The sequence below is a fragment of the Meles meles genome, chromosome 20, assembly GCF_922984935.1.
Source record: "Meles meles chromosome 20, mMelMel3.1 paternal haplotype, whole genome shotgun sequence".
Lineage (NCBI taxonomy): Eukaryota > Metazoa > Chordata > Mammalia > Carnivora > Mustelidae > Meles > Meles meles.
The window spans coordinates 1,411,383-1,430,702 of record NC_060085.1 but is presented as its reverse complement, the minus strand read 5'-3'; the positions used below and the strand labels follow the sequence as shown (position 1 = coordinate 1,430,702).

The 19,320-nt window shown below is 67.6% G+C and overlaps 3 protein-coding genes across 5 annotated transcripts in view; 2 read left to right on the top strand and 1 right to left on the bottom strand.

The window, feature by feature from the left end:
* The window catches only part of LINGO3 (leucine rich repeat and Ig domain containing 3), a 35,641-nt gene extending 30,549 nt beyond the window's left edge, over positions 1–5,092 (top strand). Inside the window, exon 3 of the mRNA XM_045989843.1 lies at positions 3,151–5,092. Within this exon, the coding sequence (XP_045845799.1) occupies positions 3,151–4,975 (1,825 nt within the window). The 3' untranslated portion in view covers positions 4,976–5,092. The remainder of the gene's footprint in view (positions 1–3,150) is intronic.
* A 5,689-nt stretch (positions 5,093–10,781) lies between these two features.
* PEAK3 (PEAK family member 3) lies at positions 10,782–14,912 on the top strand. Of its 3 annotated transcripts, none has more exons than XM_045989851.1 (4): positions 10,782–10,958; positions 11,393–11,475; positions 11,877–12,415; positions 13,611–14,912. In XM_045989851.1, exons 2-4 carry the CDS (start codon positions 11,394–11,396, stop codon positions 14,391–14,393), a joined length of 1,404 nt encoding a protein of 467 aa, XP_045845807.1. In that variant the 5' UTR covers positions 10,782–10,958; position 11,393; the 3' UTR covers positions 14,394–14,912. The 3 variants fall into 3 exon arrangements, with proteins under 3 accessions (XP_045845807.1, XP_045845806.1, XP_045845805.1); XM_045989850.1 differs by having other exon boundaries at positions 11,186–11,475; XM_045989849.1 differs by having other exon boundaries at positions 11,142–11,475.
* Positions 14,913–16,703: 1,791 nt separating this feature from the next.
* On the bottom strand, positions 16,704–18,512 carry OAZ1 (ornithine decarboxylase antizyme 1). Its single transcript, XM_045989710.1, is given in 6 exon segments — positions 16,704–17,091; positions 17,178–17,263; positions 17,336–17,508; positions 17,590–17,676; positions 17,678–17,729; positions 18,275–18,512. Coding segments are annotated over 6 exon segments (678 nt in total). The 5' UTR covers positions 18,421–18,512; the 3' UTR covers positions 16,704–16,957.
* Between the last annotated feature and the right edge of the window lie 808 nt (positions 18,513–19,320).

The following is a 19,320-nucleotide window of genomic DNA, read 5'->3' as shown; positions in this document are numbered from 1 at the left end:
CAGACAACTCTGTCCCCACAAAGACTCTGTATTTGGTGCTGAATCATACCGCCCATTCCCTTCCTGGAGGCAAAGCCAGAGAGGCCCCAAGTCCCCCCTGAATCAGGCTGTTGAGGCCCTGTCCCTAGTTCCCGGGCGAGGACAGTTACCCCTTGACCACAGGGAACAGCACAGGCGGGAGCAGGGACCTGGGAGGAAGCTCAGAGTCGGGGCAAGTTTAGGGTAGGAAGTTGCCAGACATGGGAGGTGGACAGCTGCGCCGGGGACCATCCGTTCCGGCTCTCGTCCTCTCCTGGGACCCAGCCTCCCCACGTGCTGGGCAACAACAGGGGCAAAATGACCCAGAAAAACAGCCTCAGCAGGAAGTTTGCCTTAGGGAGAGACTGTGTCCCTGCACCGTCCAGGTCAGAATTAAGGACAGCCGCGGTGGGAGGGCACAGCCGGCTCCCGCTCCCTCCCACAGCCTCCCTCCTGGTCCTTGGTTTCCTCGCGCTGTGAGCAGCTCCATTCCCACCAGTCCCGGGGCTGTTCCGCGGGGCACGTGAAATCCCGGGCGTGGGGGGGCATCCAGAATTCAGTCTGGTGTTTCGTTTCATTTTATTTGTGCAGTCTAGCTGACAACCCAGATTTTTTTAACCCCCGTCTAAGCGCCTCTCAGCTGTCTTCGCCGGCGGGTGCGTCCACGTCTCCCAGGGTTCCACGGTAACCACGGATTGCCGCCTGTTTGATCCCCTGTTGAGGAACACGTCGGTTGGTTCCACTTTTCCTCGTTTAACTAGACCGCCGCTGTCTTCCTCTGTTGGTGCGTGGGAATCTCCGCGATGCCACAGCAGACACAGCGTAATTTAACCAGTCCCCTAGTGATGGACACGGAGGTTAGGTCCAGTTTCTTTTTCTCGCTCTCTCCAGTGACCCTGCGGCAAACTCAAGGGGTCTGTCCACAGCGCTGGGCTCCCTCGCAAGTCTCTAGGGGTCTAGAGACGCTCGCAAGTTTCTGGGGATCCTTCCTGGCATCTTCCAGCTCTTGGGGGTTCCTGGTGGTCCTCGGTGTCCCGTGGCTCAAAACCACACCCTCCGACCCATGGTCTCGAAGCCTCCGCTCTGTGCTTCTGTGTCCGTGTCTCCCCTTTGTATCAAAATACCAGCCATGGGGTGAGGGCCACCTGAGCCCAGGGTGACCTCGTCTTACCTGGATTGTGCCTGCAAAGTGCAGACCCTCCCCGCCCAACCCTGGTTACATGGGATTCATGCTCGGCGTGAAGCAGGCGGGGACCGGGGGCTCTGAGCGTGTTCGTTCCCCGAAGAGTCTGGGAAGGCGGGAGCGGGCCTCCCAGATGTCCAGTAGATGGAGGACCTGGCGCCTGGGTCCCTGCCCGGCCAGTCGTGTGGGAACAGTGTGGAAACAGGCAGCCTCTCGGGGGGATGCTTGGGGAGACGCAGCTGCTAAGAGGCCGAAAATAGCAGAGCAGCTAGTGGGCAGCCCCATCCAGCTGCCATCCGGCTGGACCCTCCCCGCCAAGCCCCACCTCGACCCCCAGGGTCTGGCTGCAGCCGAGCGGAGCGGAGGGAGGAACCCAGGGTGGCGGGGCCGGCAGGCTCCCTGCCACGCGCCCGCTGGCCTCCCTCCCCCACTGCCGGCCCCACTCCTGCCCCAGGGCCTGGACGCTGGCAGCTCCCACAGCCTGGCCCCCCCTTCCCCAGACACCACGGGCACTTTCCCAGTCATCTACTGGGTCCCCTCTTCCTCTTCCAGCTTTCTGTGGCTCCGCACAACGCTTGGCTTTCCTGGCTTGCAGACACACCAGATCAGTTCCTGCCTCTGTCTTCACGCGGCCTCTGGCATCGATGTGAGCGTCCCTGTCCCTCTGGTTACAAGGATACCCATCCCGGGCTGTAGGGCCGCCCGACCCCAATAGAACCACATCATAACTGATCACATCTTCAGGACCCTGTTTCCAAACGAGGTCCCCTTCACAGGTACCAGGGGCTAAGACTCAAACACGGCTCCTTGGGGGACGCAAGCCAGCCCTCTGCCGGGTCTCAGCTCAAACGTCGCCTCTGCCGGTCTGCGGCGGCCGCGCCGTTCACCCTCACCGACCACCCTTCCTTCCAGAGCGTCCGGGTGCGTCCCCCGGACTTGCTGTCGGTGTGGATCAAGCACTGGTGTTCCCCCAGCAGGTGTCTGGTCTCACGCACACTCCTGGGCTCTCGGGAAATCCAGGTGATGAAGACAAAGGCCTTGGAGAGGTTACAGCACCCTGCGAGGTCACAGCCTTGACCAGGGTTTTAAGCTACGTCCTGATTTCTTGTGGTGGTTGGACCAGTGTAGACACAAATACAAGGAAGAGGGAGGACAGCCTGGGCGGGGCTCCGGGAAGGCCTCTGGGGGGAGCCAGGGAGAATATCGAGACCCCCTGCCAGGCCGCGGGGAGGAGATCAGCAAACCCCAGGAGGGCGGGACCTCCAGCTGCCTGGCCCTTCAGCGGACTCGAGCCTGGTATACAGAAGGCACTCAGTAAGTTGGGGGGACCCCAAAATCCTGCACGATGTTGTGAAGTTCTCCAGTTCAGTAAGTGCTTGGGCGTAACATGACATTTGCCCTTTTAAAGGGTACATTTTGGTGACTTTCAGTGTATTCACAAAGTTGTGTGACCATCAGCACTAGCTAGTTCCAGAACATTCCATCACTCCAAAGCAGCCCCATCCCCATCAGCCCACCCGTCCCCCAGCCCCCCGCCCGCAGGAGCCCCCTTCCTGCCGGGAAGGAGCCTGGTCTGGCCGTGTCACACGGGTGGACTCACACATCCCGTGTGGCCTCCTGTGTCTGGTTCCCTCCCTGAGCACCGTGGGCTCGGGTCCGTCCCGGGGGCCGCGTGTGGGGGCGCCGCGCTCCGGCTGGTGGCCGAGGGACGCTCCCGCGCGTGGGGGACCCGCTGCGTGTGTCCGCGCATCTGCGGACGTGCCTTTGGGCAGTTTCCGTTTTCTGGCCATTAGGAGCGCGGCCGCCGCGATCGCGGGGGGACGGGCTTTCGCGTGGCCGTGCGCCCAGTTCTGCGCCGCGCGGGGCCCTCCGCGGAGGGAGCGTCTTGCGCGCGGCGCGGCGGGGTCGGGGCGGTGGGCCCCGCGTGCTGATGCCTGCCCCGCCCTCAGGTGCCCACGAGGATGCTGGCGCGGCCCTAGGCCCACGCTGCGCACCATGACCTGCTGGCTGTGCGTCCTGGGCCTGCAGCTCCTGCTCCTGCCCGCGGCGCCCCCGCCGGCCGGCGGCTGCCCGGCCCGCTGCGAGTGCACGGCGCAGACGCGCGCGGTGGCCTGTCCCCGGCGCCGGCTCACCGCCGTGCCCGACGGCATCCCGGCCGAGACGCGCCTGCTGGAGCTCAGCCGCAACCGCATCCGCTGCCTGAACCCCGGCGACCTGGCCGCGCTGCCGCTGCTGGAGGAGCTGGACCTGAGCGAGAACGTGATCGCGCACGTGGAGCCCGGCGCCTTCGCCAACCTGCCGCGCCTGCGCGTCCTGCGCCTGCGCGGGAACCTGCTCAAGCTCATCCCGCCCGGGGTCTTCACGCGCCTGGACAACCTCACGCTGCTGGACCTGAGCGAGAACAAGCTGGTCATCCTCCTGGACTACACCTTCCAGGACCTGCGCAGCCTCCGCCGGCTGGAGGTGGGCGACAACCACCTGGTGTTCATCTCGCGCCGCGCCTTCGCGGGGCTGCTGGCGCTCGAGGAGCTGACCCTGGAGCGCTGCAACCTCACGGCGCTGTCGGGCGAGTCGCTGGGCCACCTGCGGGGGCTGGGCGCCCTGCGGCTGCGGCACCTGGCCATCGCCGCCCTGGAGGACCAGAACTTCCGGAGGCTCCCGGGCCTGCTGCACCTGGAGATCGACAACTGGCCGCTGCTGGAGGAGGTGGGCGCCGGCAGCCTGCAGGGGCTCAACCTGACCTCGCTGTCCGTCACGCACACCAACATCACCGCCGTGCCGGCCGCCGCGCTCCGCCACCAGGCCCACCTCACCTGCCTCAACCTGTCGCACAACCCCATCAGCACGGTGCCGCGCGGCTCCTTCCGCGACCTGGTCCGCCTGCGCGAGCTGCACCTGGCCGGCGCCCTGCTGGCCGTGGTGGAGCCGCAGGCCTTCCTGGGGCTGCGGCAGATCCGCCTGCTCAACCTCTCCAACAACCTGCTGTCCACGCTGGAGGAGAGCACCTTCCACTCGGTCAACACGCTGGAGACGCTGCGCGTGGACGGGAACCCGCTGGCCTGCGACTGTCGCCTGCTCTGGATCGTGCAGCGCCGGAAGACCCTCAACTTCGACGGGCGGCTGCCGGCCTGCGCCACCCCGGCCGAGGTCCGCGGCGACGCGCTGCGCAGCCTGCCCGACTCGGCGCTCTTCGAGTACTTCGTGTGCCGCAAGCCCCAGATCCGCGAGCGGCGGCTGCAGCGCGTCACGGCGGCGGCGGGCGACGACGTGCGTTTCCAGTGCCGCGCCGAGGGCGAGCCGGCGCCCACCGTGGCCTGGGTGACGCCGCGCCACCGCGCCGTGACGGCCGACAGCGCGGGCCGCGCGCGCCTGCTGCCCGGGGGCACGCTGGAGATCCGGGGCGCGCGCCCGCAGGACAGCGGCACCTACACGTGCGTGGCCAGCAACGCGGGCGGCAACGACACCTACTTCGCCACGCTGAGCGTGCGGCCCGAGCCGGCCGCCAACCGGACCCCGGGCGAGGGCCGCAACGAGACGCAGGCGGCCGCGCGCTTCCCGCTGGACCTCACCACCATCCTCGTGTCCACCGCCATGGGCTGCATCACCTTCCTGGGCGTCGTGCTCTTCTGCTTCCTGCTGCTGTTCGTGTGGAGCCGCGGCCGCGGGCAGCACCAGAACCACTTCTCGGTGGAGTACTCCTTCCGCAAGGTGCACGGGCCGCCGGCCGCGGCGGGCCAGGGCGGCGCCCGCAAGTTCACCATGAAGATGATCTGACGCCCGCGCGCGCCTATGCAGTTCCCGGGGCGCCCCGCCGCCGGCGCCCGGCGCGGCTTCCCCCTTCTTTGTAGGGACGCGACCACAGGACTGTTTTTTCATCAGGACTCATCTTTTGCATAGTTTCTCGAGCATTTTCTAAAGGTTCCACCCCGTCGTCCTGTCCCTGCTGAGCTGGGTGCTGGGTGGGAGCTCGGAGACCCCCACAGCCCTCTCTGCGATGGCTCACACCCCCTACCCCTGGCTGGGGGCCCCCTGGCACCGCTCACACCCCGAGGGACCATGGCCTACATCCAGGACGTGGGGGGCCGCCCAGCCCCCGGGGGAGGCACGCCTGCACGCTCCACTCCGCACATGGAGCACACAGGTGTTCACACCCAGGACACACACTCTGGGACACACAGCTCCAAAACAACCCAGCCGACGCTAAACAGGCGCCCCAGGCTGCCGAGCTCACCTGGAGCACGCAGGGCTCTCGTGAGAGCACAACTCACACCTGGGACATACCCTGCTCACACTCAGGACACACCCAGCTCACACTCGGGACACACGCGTACCACACCTGAGACACCCAGCTCACACTTGGGACAACCCCAGCTTACACTGGGAATGCACTCGGCTCACACCCGGGACACAGCTCACAGCCAGGCCACGCTCAGCTCACACGCGACATCCAGTTCACACTCAAGACACACCCAGCTCAGACCCAGCTGACAATGAACGCGCACCCCAGGCTGCAGAGCTCGCCGTGGGGACCCAGGGCTCTCCTGAGAGCACAACTCACGCCCGGGACAAGCCGCTCACACCTGGGATGTGCACAGATCACAGCTGAGCCACACTCCGCTCACACTCAGCTCCCGCTCGACTGGCTGTCTCTGGGGGAGCGTCAGGGGCTTGCAGAACGGACAGTGCTCCCGCTGGGGGCCCAGCACGAAACAGGCTCGTCTGGCCCCCTGCCCCCAGACTCTCCCCCAGCCCGGGACCCACCAGCCCCGCAGGGCAGGCTGCCCACTAGGAGAAGCCATCTCCCCCGCTTCCTCCGCCACCCGCAACAGCGGCCACTTGCCTCCTCTGCCCACGCCACACAGGAGGGGCAGCCGCCCCGGCCCCTGGCTGCGGAGCATGGCTTCTGGGGTGTCCCCCTCCCACAGGCCAGCTGGAGTGACCTTCAGTCCTGAGTCTACACGACCCCTCAGCCGGCCCCAGAGGGGCCCCAGGGCAGCCCTGCCAGGCCCGGCCCAGCGCTGTGACCCGCTGCACCTGCGGGGAATGAGGCCAGAGACTGTGTGAGGTTCTGAGGGTCCCCGTTAAGCGCAGTCTGTGTCGCTTTGGAGCAGAGCTAGGGCTAACGGGCAAGGGAGCCACAGGCAGACGGAAGCTCGGCTTAAGGAAGAACTCCCCTAAGCTTACTGCCCTGTTACTCTTCAGACAGTGAGTTCCCCGTCACTGGGGGTAGGCAACAGGAGCTGCCGTTGTACAGAAATCTTCAGGAACCACACGGGGTCCATCCGTGAGCCTGCCTCTGCCAGGCGGATTGCTGCCCCAACCCTCCACCTGGGCCAGATGACAGGGCATCGTTCGAGGAAGGGGCACAGGAAACGGGACCCTCGACTAGGAAGGAGCTTGGCCGCCCCCCAGGAGGTTAGGACAGTATTCTTAAGGACCTCGTAGGAAGGCTGGAAACCAGGTCTGCTCCCTTCCAGGCGTGCAATTATAGCTAGTGGCTGAGAACCCCCGGACCCTGGGGTCCTCGTCTGTAACGTAGGTCTGAGGTCAAATCCACGGCTGCGCATATCTGAGGCCATGTCCACGGACCGGCCTGACGGTTGTCCTGGATCCCGGATCCTTCAAGATCTTTCTGAGATGAGCCAGAGAGAAAGCCGGGCCAAGCCTGGGGGTTTTGAGCACAGGATTCAGACAGAACCTGGAGGGCATGCTGGCCCTCCTCCCGGGCCGTGTGGCTGGACACGTCGGGGGGGCCTTGGTCCTGCTCCCACCTGCCTCGACCCCACTCGTGGCGGGATGTAGCGACGGCCGAAGGGGGTGTCCGGTGCCCCCGAACTCCACCCGAGTTGGGCAGAACCGACTGGTTTCCTCCTTTCACATCCTCCTGACCTTGGTTGCCATAACAACCCCAAGGGCCCCTCAAAACGACATCCAAGTGCCTTTAGCATCATCAGCGATGGGAGGGGAGTGCTCTCAGCAGCGTCAGGACACGCACGCCGGCGGCGCCCTGGGATCCCCCACCTCCCACCCCAACATGAACCCGGAACCCCCCAGGCCCCCAGCCCTCCTGCTGTATTTGGTTGGAATCCAATAAAAATGAAGCTGATTTAATAACAGACTTCGGGGCTTTGTTTTTTGTTTGTTTGTTTGTTTTTCTTTCAACGCTCACGGGAGGAGTGGAGGCAGGAAGGAGTGGCTGCTGGGGTCCCCAGGGGGAACCGCCTGGTTCCAGCTCCAAAGCCGGCCCTGCGTCCCGGGGCGCCTGCGGAGATGGAACGACTCGCAGTGATGGCTTCGGGTCTTGCTTCGGGAGCGCCCATGCTGTTCCGGGGGCCGCTCCCCAGAGCCCATATTAACTCCTTCCAGCAGGTAAGAGCCCTGAGGGCTGCGTCCTCACTTTCCAGGTGGGCGAAGGCAGGGTCAGGGATGGAGAGCATTTGCCCAGAGTCCCCGGCGGAGGGCAGGTGGGGTGCTCCCTGCTGCGCTTCCTCCCTCCAGGCTTGGGGGGTCCCAGCAGTCTCCCTGCTTCGGGGGGCTGGGAGAAAAACCAGGCAGCCTAAAAAAAAAGATTTATTTGTTTGCTTCTTTATTATTTAACTCAGCTCTCCCCCCAACGTGGGGCCCGAACTCACAGCCAGAGATCAAGAGTCACGAGCTCTTCTGACTGAACCCGCAGCTTTTAGGGGCGCCTGGGCGGGTCAGGTGTCTGCTCTTGGTTTCGGCTCAGGTCGTGATCCTGGGGTCCTGGGATCGCGTCCCACGTCAGCCTCCCTGCTCCGCGTGGAGCCGGCTTGGGATGCTCTCTCTGCCGGAGCCTCCCCCCCCAACTCCACGCAGGGACAGGCACTCTCTCAAATAAAAATAGGGGGTTTTTTGTTTGTTTGTTTGTTTTTATAGAGCAGGCTTTTTTTTTTAGATTTTATTTATTTGACAGACAGAGATCACAAGCAGGCAGAGAGGCAGGCAGAGAGAGAGGGGGAAGCAGGCTCCCCGCTGAGCAGAGAGCCCGATGCGGGGCTCGATCCCAGGACCCTGAGATCATGACCTGAGCTGAAGGCAGAGACTCAACCCACTGAGCCCCCCAGGCACCCCCAGAGCAGGCTTTTAAACCAAGCACTTTATCCACCCTTTCTGGAAGGAGGTCGGTCAAGTCAGACCAGTCAGCAGACTCTGACCTGGGCGAGATGCCCACGGGCGGCCTCTCACGAGCCACTCAGGGCCTCTCACCAGGCCTCCAGGTTCCCATCTGATGCTGGGAAGAAGTGTCCTTTCCCGCGCTGCAGGACAGGGACGCATCGGGCTGGGGGCGACCCTCCATGCCTGACTTCCAGGAAGCCGCTAGGCGAGGACGCTGGCCCTGGAGTCCCTGGAGCCTCCCTTCCCCGCTCCTCCCACAGCAACGGCAGGACAAACCATCCGAACGCAGGGACGCCCAGCTCCCTGGTTCAAACCAGGTCCGAGACCCAGGATGTCCTGAGCCCGTCTCGTTCTTGGGGTGGGGCGGAGAGGTCATCCTTCCAAGGCCCAGCTGAAAGGAATCCAAACAGAGGACAGGCCACTCACAGGGCATCTGGGGATCCCCCAAAATACAGGACAGGGGTCCAGTCAGCATGCCTGGGCCCGGGAGGGGGGTGCTGAACTTCCCTGCCTCGGTTTCCCCTCCCAGACGGAGCTGGAATGGCAAGCGACTTCCTCCGGCCGCACCCGCACACCACGCGTCTCTAAGGCCCATCTTCCCGGCGCAGACCCACTTTCCGTGTGGCCCCCTCTCTTCCAGGCCCCTCCTGCCTTTGCCCTCCCCAGGGAGTCCCTGAGCCGAGCACAGGGACGCCCCGTAACGGAACGGAGAGGCTCACAACAGCTGGGATCTCTTCGTCGAGCGTCGGGAGCTCAGAAGTGTAGAACGAGTCAGCAGGGCTGGTCCCCCAGGCGGGGCAGCCCCGGGTCGTCTCCCTTGTTGACGGTGCTGAGCCAAGGCCAGCGGTCCCCAGTCCTGAGCCTCAGGGGAGGCCCACCCAGCGGGGCTCGGAGCTGGGCTCCGAGGAGAGGCCCGCCCGAGGCAGGCAGCCGATCCCCAGGCAAGCCCACCACCCTGCCCCATCCTGGGAGCAAAAGTCCCCGGTGATGTCATCCTGGGAGCAAAAGTCCCCGGTGATGTCATCCTGGTCCTAGCCTGCCGCCGCTCACTGTCCCCACCCCAGCCCCGGCTTGGCCACATTGCCACGCAGGGCGGAGACCAGGCTGGGGTGAGCGAGGCCCTGCCCTCGGGCACAAAATTGAAGGGCAAGCCCAGAATTTGGTCATCCAAATCAGCGTTCGGCCAAGAAAATGAACTCCCGTCCCAGCTCCACCACGAGCAAGAATCCGTCTCTCAAATAAAACACCCCCCCCCGCCGCAGTACCCCGCCGGGCGAGGTTCTAGGGACAGGTCACTTACCCGCAGAGCAGGGCGGCCCCGGGCCGGACAGCCAGCAGCGTCTCTTCAGTCTCACGTGGGAATGTTCTGTATCTTGACGACGCAGTGCGCTTTTCTGGCCTCACCGTACATTCCGTGCTCTCCGGGGGCGGGTCGCAGCCAGCTGCCGGCTGGGGGGCCCACGGGTGTCCTGTTGGGAAAGGACCTCAGAAGGGTGTGGGCAGTGCGGGCCCCTCTGGTCCCACCCTGACCGCCCCGGAGTTGCGAAATTGTCCCTCGGAGCCCACACCCTCCCCCGCTCCTGTCGCGAGGTTCCCAAGCTGTCCGGGGTCATGGGCGCCCACCAGTGACAGATGGAGACCGTCAGTCCCGTGGCTCAGGAAACCGGGTGTGGGGAGAACACAGGGTCAAGTCAGGGGACCTCATGCTGGAAAGACCGTGAGCTCAGTCTGTCGCTGTTGCCCAGAATGGGGCCGGGGACCTGTGTGGAACCTGGTCACACGCGGCTGCACCTGCTTCCCCTGCAGCCAGGGCCCTGGGGACCCAGCACCGCCCCGAGGACCCATCACTGTGCCTGGCCCGGCCGCGGAGCCCCACTGAGAATTCCCTACCCTCTCTGCGCTCCCGGCCCCTGAGCGAAACCACAGGGGCGGGGACGGAAGCCCAGCGCGGACTGTGCCTTCGCAACTCTGCCCGCAGGGGATGGCTCCGCTTTCCCTTCGTGGAGGGGGCGGGGAGGCCGGGGGAAGCTGGGTGACCTCCAGCCCAAACACGGCTGAGTTCCAGCGTCTGGACCCCGGGTTTCCACCGATCGTGCTTTTCCCCGTGTGACCATCGTAGACCAACCGTCCAGGGCTCAGATGGGTGCTTGCTCCCGCCGGCCCTGCCCCGGGTCCGGGCTGGGCAGGCAGAGGGCGGGGGGCCTCCCAGGGCTTCTCCGATGAGCAGAAGGGGAAGCGAAACCCAGGGAGGAAAGAGCTGGCCCGGGGTCGTTTCTCACTGCCACAGTATTGCCCGGGTTCCCCAGCGTGTCTGACTCCCCACTGCCGTCCTCCGTCGTCGTCTGAGCAGTGCAGGGACCGTCCCCGAGTCGCCCCCACCCCAGCTCCCCACGCTTGGCCCAGGCCACGTCCTCTGCCTGGGGGGGAGGCGTCCCCTGCGGCGGCGGGAGCACGGCCTGGGGAAGTGATGCAGGGGGCGCCCCTCCCTGCGGTCTGACAGCTGCACGGGGCTTCCGGGTGGCCGCGGGCCGCAGGTCAGCCTGGACGGGGCCGCAGCGTCTGCCCCGGAGTTTGACCCCAAGGCTGCCCCCGCCCCACCCCCGTCACTCGGGTCCTGCAGGTAGGCGCTCCCGGAGGGGTGCTGGGGTGGGGGGTGGGCAGAAGCAGCACCTCGTGGGTGACAGGGGTCTGGGTGGGGCGCGGCCGGGCTGCCGAGCTCTGGGAAGGGGACCTGGTGCTGTCGTAGGCCCCCAGCGGACCCCCCATCCTTGGCCCGGCCCTCACAGCTGGACCTTCTATTCAGTCCATGTCGCAAAAGCACAGGGTCCTTCCCACTGCCCTGGACAGTTGAGAGGTGATGTTCCTGCCCCACCCATGAGGAAAGGAGCCCAGGGAGGGCGACACACCACCCCAGGGCCACCAGCAGGCCATCTGGACAAGACGACCGCGGCTGCCCCCACCTCGCGCCTAGCTCCCTGCTCCCCCACGCACACCATCAGCACCCCGCGCCTGCCCACCCCCGCGGGCCCCCAACTCTGACCCCCCACACTGCAGCATGAGCGGTCCTGAGCCACCCGCCGAGACCCCTGGACCTGACGCCCCGACCTGGCCGACTCCGCCCACCTACGGCAACCTCGGTGAGCCCCCGGGGGGCCTGGCTGGAGGACTGGGGCGGCAGGGGCAGGTGGCCGAGCCCGAGGGCTTAGGGAGCCCCTGCCCAAGGGCAGCTTAGCTCGCTCACAGTGTCATGGGCCCCATAGAACTCTGCTGAGGGAGGGAGCAGCTGGGAGCACCAGCTCACCCCCACGAGGAAGCTGGGGCTCCCAGAGGTGGGGTCACCTGGCCGGAGCCACACAGGGACACAGGGTCACCTGCTGTGGGCTGGACGCCTCTTGGCCACTGACGCGTCGCTCCTCCATGAACTGCGGGGACACCCGTACCCCACGGGGCCACTCTTCCCATCCTGCAGACGGGGCAGTGGGGGCCGAGGGGCCTGAGCCCCACACGTCCTCACCCCTTCCCTGCTGCCCCCCATCAGGCGAGGTCCGCGCCCAGCTGCTGCCCTCCAAGGCCTGCCGCCCCCGGACGTCCAGGCCCCCCTTGACTGACCCGCAGCCCCTGCCCCCACCTCTGCCCAAGAAGACCCTGGCCAGGACCCGGTCCCTGCCCACCCACAGGGCCCCCAGCTCCGGCCCCACTCCCGCAGGGCAGCCTCGGAGGCCCTTTCTGGGGTCCCACAGTGTGGACGAGAGCCAGGCCTGCAACGACCCAGCAAGGGCCCCTGGTCCCCCTGTGGAGGCACACATTCGCTCGCTCGACAGCCCGCTGGGCCTCGGCTGGCCCGACCTGCACCGCCCCGAGGCCGTGCGCGCCTTCCTGGAGGCCCGGCAGCTGGAAGGCGTCCGTACCGTGCACGCCCGGCTCCGGGCCCGGCTTCTGGGGGGCCGCCCGGGCCCCTGTCACCCTGGCCACAGCTTCCGCCTCCTGGACAGCTCGCCATGTGTGGACAGCGGGGACGCCCTCTACTACCGCCTGGCGCGGGTGGGCGATGAGGCGTGGCACATGCTGGCTGCCAAGGTGAGCCCCGCACGTGCCCCTGCTCCTCGGAACCATCCCCGGTGTCCCACGTTGGGTGTCATCGGGGACTCACGCCGCTTGGGCTTCCCGTCTTAACCTGCGACAGACGCGCGCCCTGGGAACCGCGTGTCGGAGCTGTGCGGCAGTGGACGCGCGAGTTGCCAGGGAGTCCTATAGCCCCCACGCCTCCCGGGCGCCCTGCAGTCTGCGTCTGCGCCCAGTCGCTAGGGAACGCGGCACTAGAGAGCCACCGCGCTCCGCGGCCGCCGTGTTCGTAACACGTTTAACACGGAATGGTCTGTCACCGTCTGTCGAGCCCTGAGCACCACCTGCCCGCCCTGAGCCGTCCTCGGAGCCCAAGGCGCCCGCACGCAGCGAATCCCCACACACGCTTTGCGATGCGACTGTTGCTGCCCTTGCCATAAGGTCCTTCCGTTTTTAGGCGCCACTCAGGGAGGAAACACAGATCCCCGTGAGGCCAGCCGTGTCAGACGCAGACGTTTTCAGACGATGCTCAGCGGTTAGACGGGCTGCGCTGGGCGGCCCGTCCCCCTCACCCCCGGAGCGCCAGTGTGGCTGGCGGCGCAGGGCGGGGACGGCCGCTGGACCCTGACTCCCGCATGGAAGCCCCCGCCCCGCCCCGGCGATTCTAATGGAATTCCCGGAGCTGGTGCTCCCCTGACCTTCTAGAAAGAGCTTTGCTGTCCTGCACTGCGGCTTCTGGCCGCTGGGGCTTCTCTCAGGAGCGGACAGAGCCGCCGAGTGAGACGCCTGCTCTGCCATAGGCTTGACGCTCACGGCGGTGGCGCGCCAACGTTCTGGACATCTCGGCTCCGACCAGACAGGACGGGGGTTGTTGTGTCCACGTTTCTCAGCAGGTGTAGAATGAATGTGGCTGCTGGAAACGTCCAATGACCCCGCAGCCTGGGTCGTGTTTCTCTGGTTCAGCCTGGCCTCGGCCCCCGCACTGCCTGCCTCCTCACGCCTCTGAGGGGCTGCAGTCCGACCCCCAAACCCCATCGTCCTTAGCGGAGCTTTCCCTAAAACCATGCTGGCGACAGACAGCGAATTAACACGTTCCGACTCCCGCTTCTGGAGGCCGAGCGCAGCAGGGGCGGCGGGAAGGCTTCTGCGGGCAGAGCGCCGGCGGGGGTCTCCGTGCTCGGGCCCCTGACAGCGCCCCCTTTCCCCTCAGGTGCCCAAGCCGGGAGCCGAGGAGCCCCACCCGTGGGGCCTGGAGCTGCAGGCCTCGCTGAGCCCACACTTCAACCTGCAGGGGCTGTGCGGCCTGGTGCCCGAGGGCGCACTGCCCGGCGCGCCCTGGAGCGGCCCGGTGGCGCTGGCGGCCGAGGTGCCCGAGCGCACGCTGACCCAGTGGCTGTCTGAGGTGGGCAGGGGGCCGCGGCCCGCGGGGTTCCTCTGGGTCGCGGCCCTGCTGCTGCTGCAGCTCACGTCCGCGCTGGAGCACCTGGAGGCTCGGGGCGCAGCCCTGGCAGAGCTGCGGCCCGAGAACCTGCTGCTGGTGGCGCCCCGGGGCTGCGCCACGGCCGGGCCCCCTCGCCTGCTGCTGGCTGACTTCGGCCGCGTCCACCCCCGGCCCCCGGGACCCCCGGGCGCCCACGCGCGGCAGCTAAGCCACCTGCTCCGAGCCCTCCTGGGCCCTGCGGCGCCCTCAGCCACGCCCTTGGCAGCCGGCCTGGAGACTCTGGCGGCCCGGCTGGCCCACTCGCAGCCCTCGGCGGCCCAGGCGCGGGGTGCGCTGCAGGTGCTGCTCTGGGGCCCCGGGCCTGAGCTGCGCGGCCGAGGAGCCCGGCTTGGGCCGTGGCTGCGGGTGCGCCGGGCGCTGCTGGTCCTGCATCTGGCCGAGCGGGCCGCGGCGGGGGAGGCGCCGGGCCTGGAGGACTGGCTGTGCTGCGCATACCTGGCTGAGGCCACGGAGGCCTCCCTGGGCCATGCCCTGGCGCTGCTGTGGGACTGACGCCTCCCAAAGGCCTCCCCGAGAGGCAGGCACCCTTCCCAGGCCTGATGCCAGAGGCCGGTGGGGATCGCCTCCATGATAGAGGGGACACCCTCTTCCAGAAACAGCCCGAAGGGGGCAGGACCGTGGACACACGGCCCCCTTCCTACGTTGGGGACTTGGGCCCACCTCCTCCCCTGGAAGCCCGGGGGCTGGGGCTAATGACCAGTGCCCCCAGAGGCTTCTGACCTCCTCCTCTACCAGGTGTGGCCACTCTCTGTCCCCCAAGGTCTGTGCGAGTATCGGACCCCTTCCCCCAGCTTCCAGCAGAGGCGAGGCTGTCCCTCTAGTGCTGGAGTCTGAGGGTTACCGTCTCGGTGAGAAGGTGGACGCTGTCCTCCATCTCCCGCCCCGGAGCACCCCTTGTGCCGAGGACGGCCAGTGACTGTGAGTCTAGACCTGCTTGGCATCTCCAGGGGGAGGGGAATCTTCTAGAACCTGAGACACTCAGCCTCCGAGCACAGCCCGCTGCAGAGGAGTCTGGACTCACCTGCCCAAGCGTCCCCACGGGGTCCCATGCCTTCCGCTTCCCCCACTCTCTCCGCCCACCGTGGCCTCCGCGCTCTTCCTCTGTGAAATTAAATTCTGTCCAGCCTCCGAGCACAGCCCGCTGCAGAGGAGTCTGGACTCACCTGCCCAAGCGTCCCCACGGGGTCCCATGCCTTCCGCTTCCCCCACTCTCTCCGCCCACCGTGGCCTCCGCGCTCTTCCTCTGTGAAATTAAATTCTGTCCAGCCGCCAAGCTTCTGCATGGCTGTTCCCTGCACCAGACTCCAAATCTCACCTCCTCTCAGCAAATAAAGTCGCTCCTCCCCGTGCCTGCTCCCAGAGCACCGATCACCACCTGGAAGTATTTATCTCCGGGCCCCCACCTGACTGTCACCCCGCAGGCTCTGAACTCCCCCAGGGCAGAAGCCAGGCTTAACCCACAGTAGATGTTTCATTGCACAGAACACTGGCAAGGAAGTCTCATCTGGGAACCTAAGGGAGAAAACGGTCTCAGTTTACGCCTCTGAAAACGGTCCCCGAGGGGTCCCCACCGCCCTTGCCTCTGGGGCCTCCAGTCATGCCCCCTCACTTCCCCTCCCCCCTCGTTGCTAATTCCCAGGTACAACCGGGACTCCTCTCCTGCTCAAACATCTCCCATGGCTCCTTAGTACCCTCAGAATACAGCGGGGCTCCTTCAAAGGCTCCCCATGTTCTCTCAGGCCAACCCCTCCTGCCACACTGCCTGTCCGCCTGACCTCCAGGCCTTGCCCAAGTTGTTTCTTCCCCGATCACTCTGTCCGTCTCTCCTCATCTGCTTGACTCCTCTCTATCCTTCAACACCCCAACTCCAAAGCCCTCTGCACGGCCCCCAGACTGGTGTGCCGCCCAGCTCTGTCCCTTCGGACCTTTGAAGGCTGGCCCCATCTTCAGTAGCTGAACATCCCCCCAACCCGACACACCCCGATCCCTGCAGGGAACCCTCCTGCTTTTCCCACCTCAGCCCAGGCCGGGACGGGAATCGCTGGGCCGCGCTCAGACGCGGCCAGCAGGCGGCGCAGCAGTCCTGCCCGTCGTAGGCCTTCGGGAACCCCCTCAGCCCAGCTGACCCTCTGCAGGCCACCGACCCACATCCCCGTTGTGACCCCCGCCCCCAGAACAGCCCTGCAAGGCCCTCCCCAGGAGCTGCTGGCGCCCACGGAGCCCACACAGGCCATGATGTGGGGGCCCAAGTCCAGAGCACGGCTGCGCCTCGGCCACACCCCACACACGCAGACAGAACCAGAGGTGAGGCTGTTCAGGGCAAGCTCCAACTCTGCCAGCCGGGAGCACTGGCCGTCCCAGATAAGGGCCGGGGAGCAGCAGACCCAGCTTTGGGGTGGGGCGGTCGGCCACCCAGGCCTCCTGCGGCTGCCAGGAAGGACTGAAAACCTGAGGGGAGGTGGCCTCAGCCCCGGGGCCGGCCACGCCTCAGACCCCACAGGAACCGGGCTGTGCCCAGAGGTGCGGTGGTTCCCATCCACGTGAGGGGGTCCCGCAGTTCTGAAGGGGACACCCGGCCCCCCACCCTGCCCGAAGCCCTCGGTCCCGAGGCGGGGCCAGTGCCGGGGGAACAGCACGGAGCCAACACAGGTGTGGGAGGGGTCATCACTTTTATTCAGGTCTTCAGAGCGCTAGAGGGGCAGGTGGACACCGCTGCTCCGGACGCCGGACCTCGGACTTCCCAGAGCCTTCGAGTGAGAGACTCCTCCAACACAGACAATCGGAATCAGCTCCAACCCGCAGTAAAAAAGTAAAATATAGACTTTTATTTAGAATTAAAGCAAATACTTCAGTATCACAAACACAATATCAAACCTCGAGAGATACACCGCTAATTTGGAGTGAGCGTTTATTTGCACAATCACGACATGCGGACAAACCCGGCGCCCGGGAGCAGGCCTGACGCGCGGCGCCGCGGCCAGTCCCGCCCCACGGTAAGCGCGACACGCAAAGGGACCGCGAGGCAGGAGCGACGCGCGAGGGACGCGGCGGTGCCACTACTCGTCCTCGCCCGAAGACGCCCTCTCGAACGTGTAGGCCATGAAGCAAGCGTCGGGTCTCTTGGGGACAAGGGGATGCCCCGGTCTCACAATCTCGAAGCCCAAGAAGCTGAAGGTCCGGAGCAGGGCGGCTGCGGGAGAAACCGAGTCAGAGCCGCAGGCCGGCCGCCCGCGCCCCGGCCCGCGCCCCGGCCCGCGCCCCGCCCGCAGGGCGCACCTCGGTCGTCGCGGTTCTTGTGGAAGCAGATGAAGACGTGGGCGGCGCGCAGCTGCTCCTCCGAGAACTCCAGCAGAACTGTGAGGCTGAAGGGCCGGCGTCAGCGGGGCCGCCCCGCGCCCCGGAGCCCCCGCCCCCCGCCCCGCCCCGCGGCCCACCTGTCCTTGCTGCCCTCGGGCAGGGCGCCGCCCGGGATCTCCACGTAGAGGCAGCCGCCGCGCAACACCGCCCTCCAGTCCAGGCGCCGGGAGCCCGGGAGCCGGGTCTGCACGCTCAGAATCCTCGTCTGGCCGTGGGGCGCGGGCTCCTCGGTCACGCGCAGCCGCTCGTCCTGCGGAGGGAGCGCGGGTCCGGTCCGCCGCCCCGCGCGCCCGCCCCGCCCGCCCGCCGCCCGCCGCCCCGCGGTACTCACGGAGTAGACGGCGGCGGCCGGAAGACTGCGATCCCTCTGACTATCCCCTCGCCCACCTGGGATCTTCAGGGGTGGGTGAGGGACATCAGGAGCACCACCGAGGCCCCGGACCCGGGTGACTACAGCCGTCGCCGGAGGCCCTGCCACGGCACGACGCGGCGCTCAGCCCCGCGCAGGGACCCCGCGGCCGCGCCGACTCCACCCGCGGGCCCCCCCGTCCCCGTCCGCGCCGCGAGCGCGCGCTCCCCCCTCCGCGCCCCTCCCGCACGCTCCCGCGGGCCCGGCTTGCGTCATGGCGGCGGACGCGGCCCGCGGCCCCGAGGGAGGTTTTCACAATCGCGCGCCCGGCGGCGCCAGCAGCCATTTGCCGCGCGGGGCCAGCGGGCCCCAACGCCGCCTCCATGTTGCACGGCTCGGAGCTCGGCCCCGTCCGCGGCCCGCCGGGGGGACCCGCACCTGCCGCGGGCGCGCCGCCGAAGGGAGGGGGCGGCCGGCCGGACCCCGTCGGAGGCGCGGCTACGGGGCGCCCCGCGCGTCCCCCACCCCCCCGCGGCCACGACGGCAGGCCGCGCCCGCCCCCGCCGCGATGTGGCCTCGACGCAGGGGCGGACCCCGCGCTCCCGGGCCCTCCGCGGGCCTCCGCGGCGGCGCTTCTGGAAGCTTCGGGCGGGGGCGGGGCGCTCACCTCTCGCTGCTGCGGCCTCCGCGGCTGTGCAGGCTGAGGAGCGGCATGGCGCGGGCGGCGTGGACGGCGGTGCTGGCTTTGTCCCCCTCCTTCTCTCTGGCGAAGCAGTGGCTGTTGAGGATCCGCTGCAGGGAGGATTTCACCATCCGGCCGCTGGGGTCCGAAACCAGAAACCTCCGCTGCGCGTCTCCGCGCCGCTGCTGCTGCTCGCCGTTCGCAAAATGGCGCCGCCGCCGCCGCCCGCCTTTATAGGCGCCGCGCCCGGGCCACGCCCCCACGCCTCCTGGAACGCGGACGCGCGAGGGGGCGGGGCCGCGGAGCCCCCGACAGCGCCGGACGCGCCCGCCCCCCTCGGCGTCTGACTGGCGGACGGCCGGGGTGGGGGCGGGACCGCCGCGGGGACCACCCCCTCCACCAATGGCGGCTCTCTGAGGGCGCGGGAGGCGGGGCGCCGTGGCGTCCGCAGCCAAGCGTACGCGCCCCGCCCCCATCGGCCGGTTTGGGGTCGGGGGGCGCCGCGTTCTACGGCTCTTCGGGTGCTGGCAGGGGCGGCGTCTGTGCCGCGGCCCTTGTCGCCCTCGCCAGTCGCCCTGCCCCAAGCGGGGCCCGCTCTCCCGGGAGGCTCGGGGTGACCGAGGCCCCGTATTCGCGGGCGGCGGTCCCAGAGCCCCCACCGCACGGGGCGGAAGTCCTTTCAGTGGTACCCTCGGAGGGGTCGGTCCCGCGGTGGGTTTCTGGGCTCCGTCTTGCTCGGTTCCGCCGCGGCTAAGAACCTTCCACGCGCGAGACCCTCGCGTTCAATGAAGTGGAACGTGTCGCCTCCGGGCTCAGCCGGCAGCCCTCCCGCTCCCGGAGAACCGCAGACCCTCCCCGGCCAGCGCGGACGCCCCCCCCCCCGGCCAGCGCGGACTCCCCCCACCCCCGGCCACCGCGGACCCCCCCCCCCCGCCAGCGCGGACCCCCCCCACCCTGGCCAGTGCGGACCCCCCCCCCCCCGGCCAGCGCGGACCCCCTCCTGGCCAGCGCGGACCCCCCCCCAGCCAGCG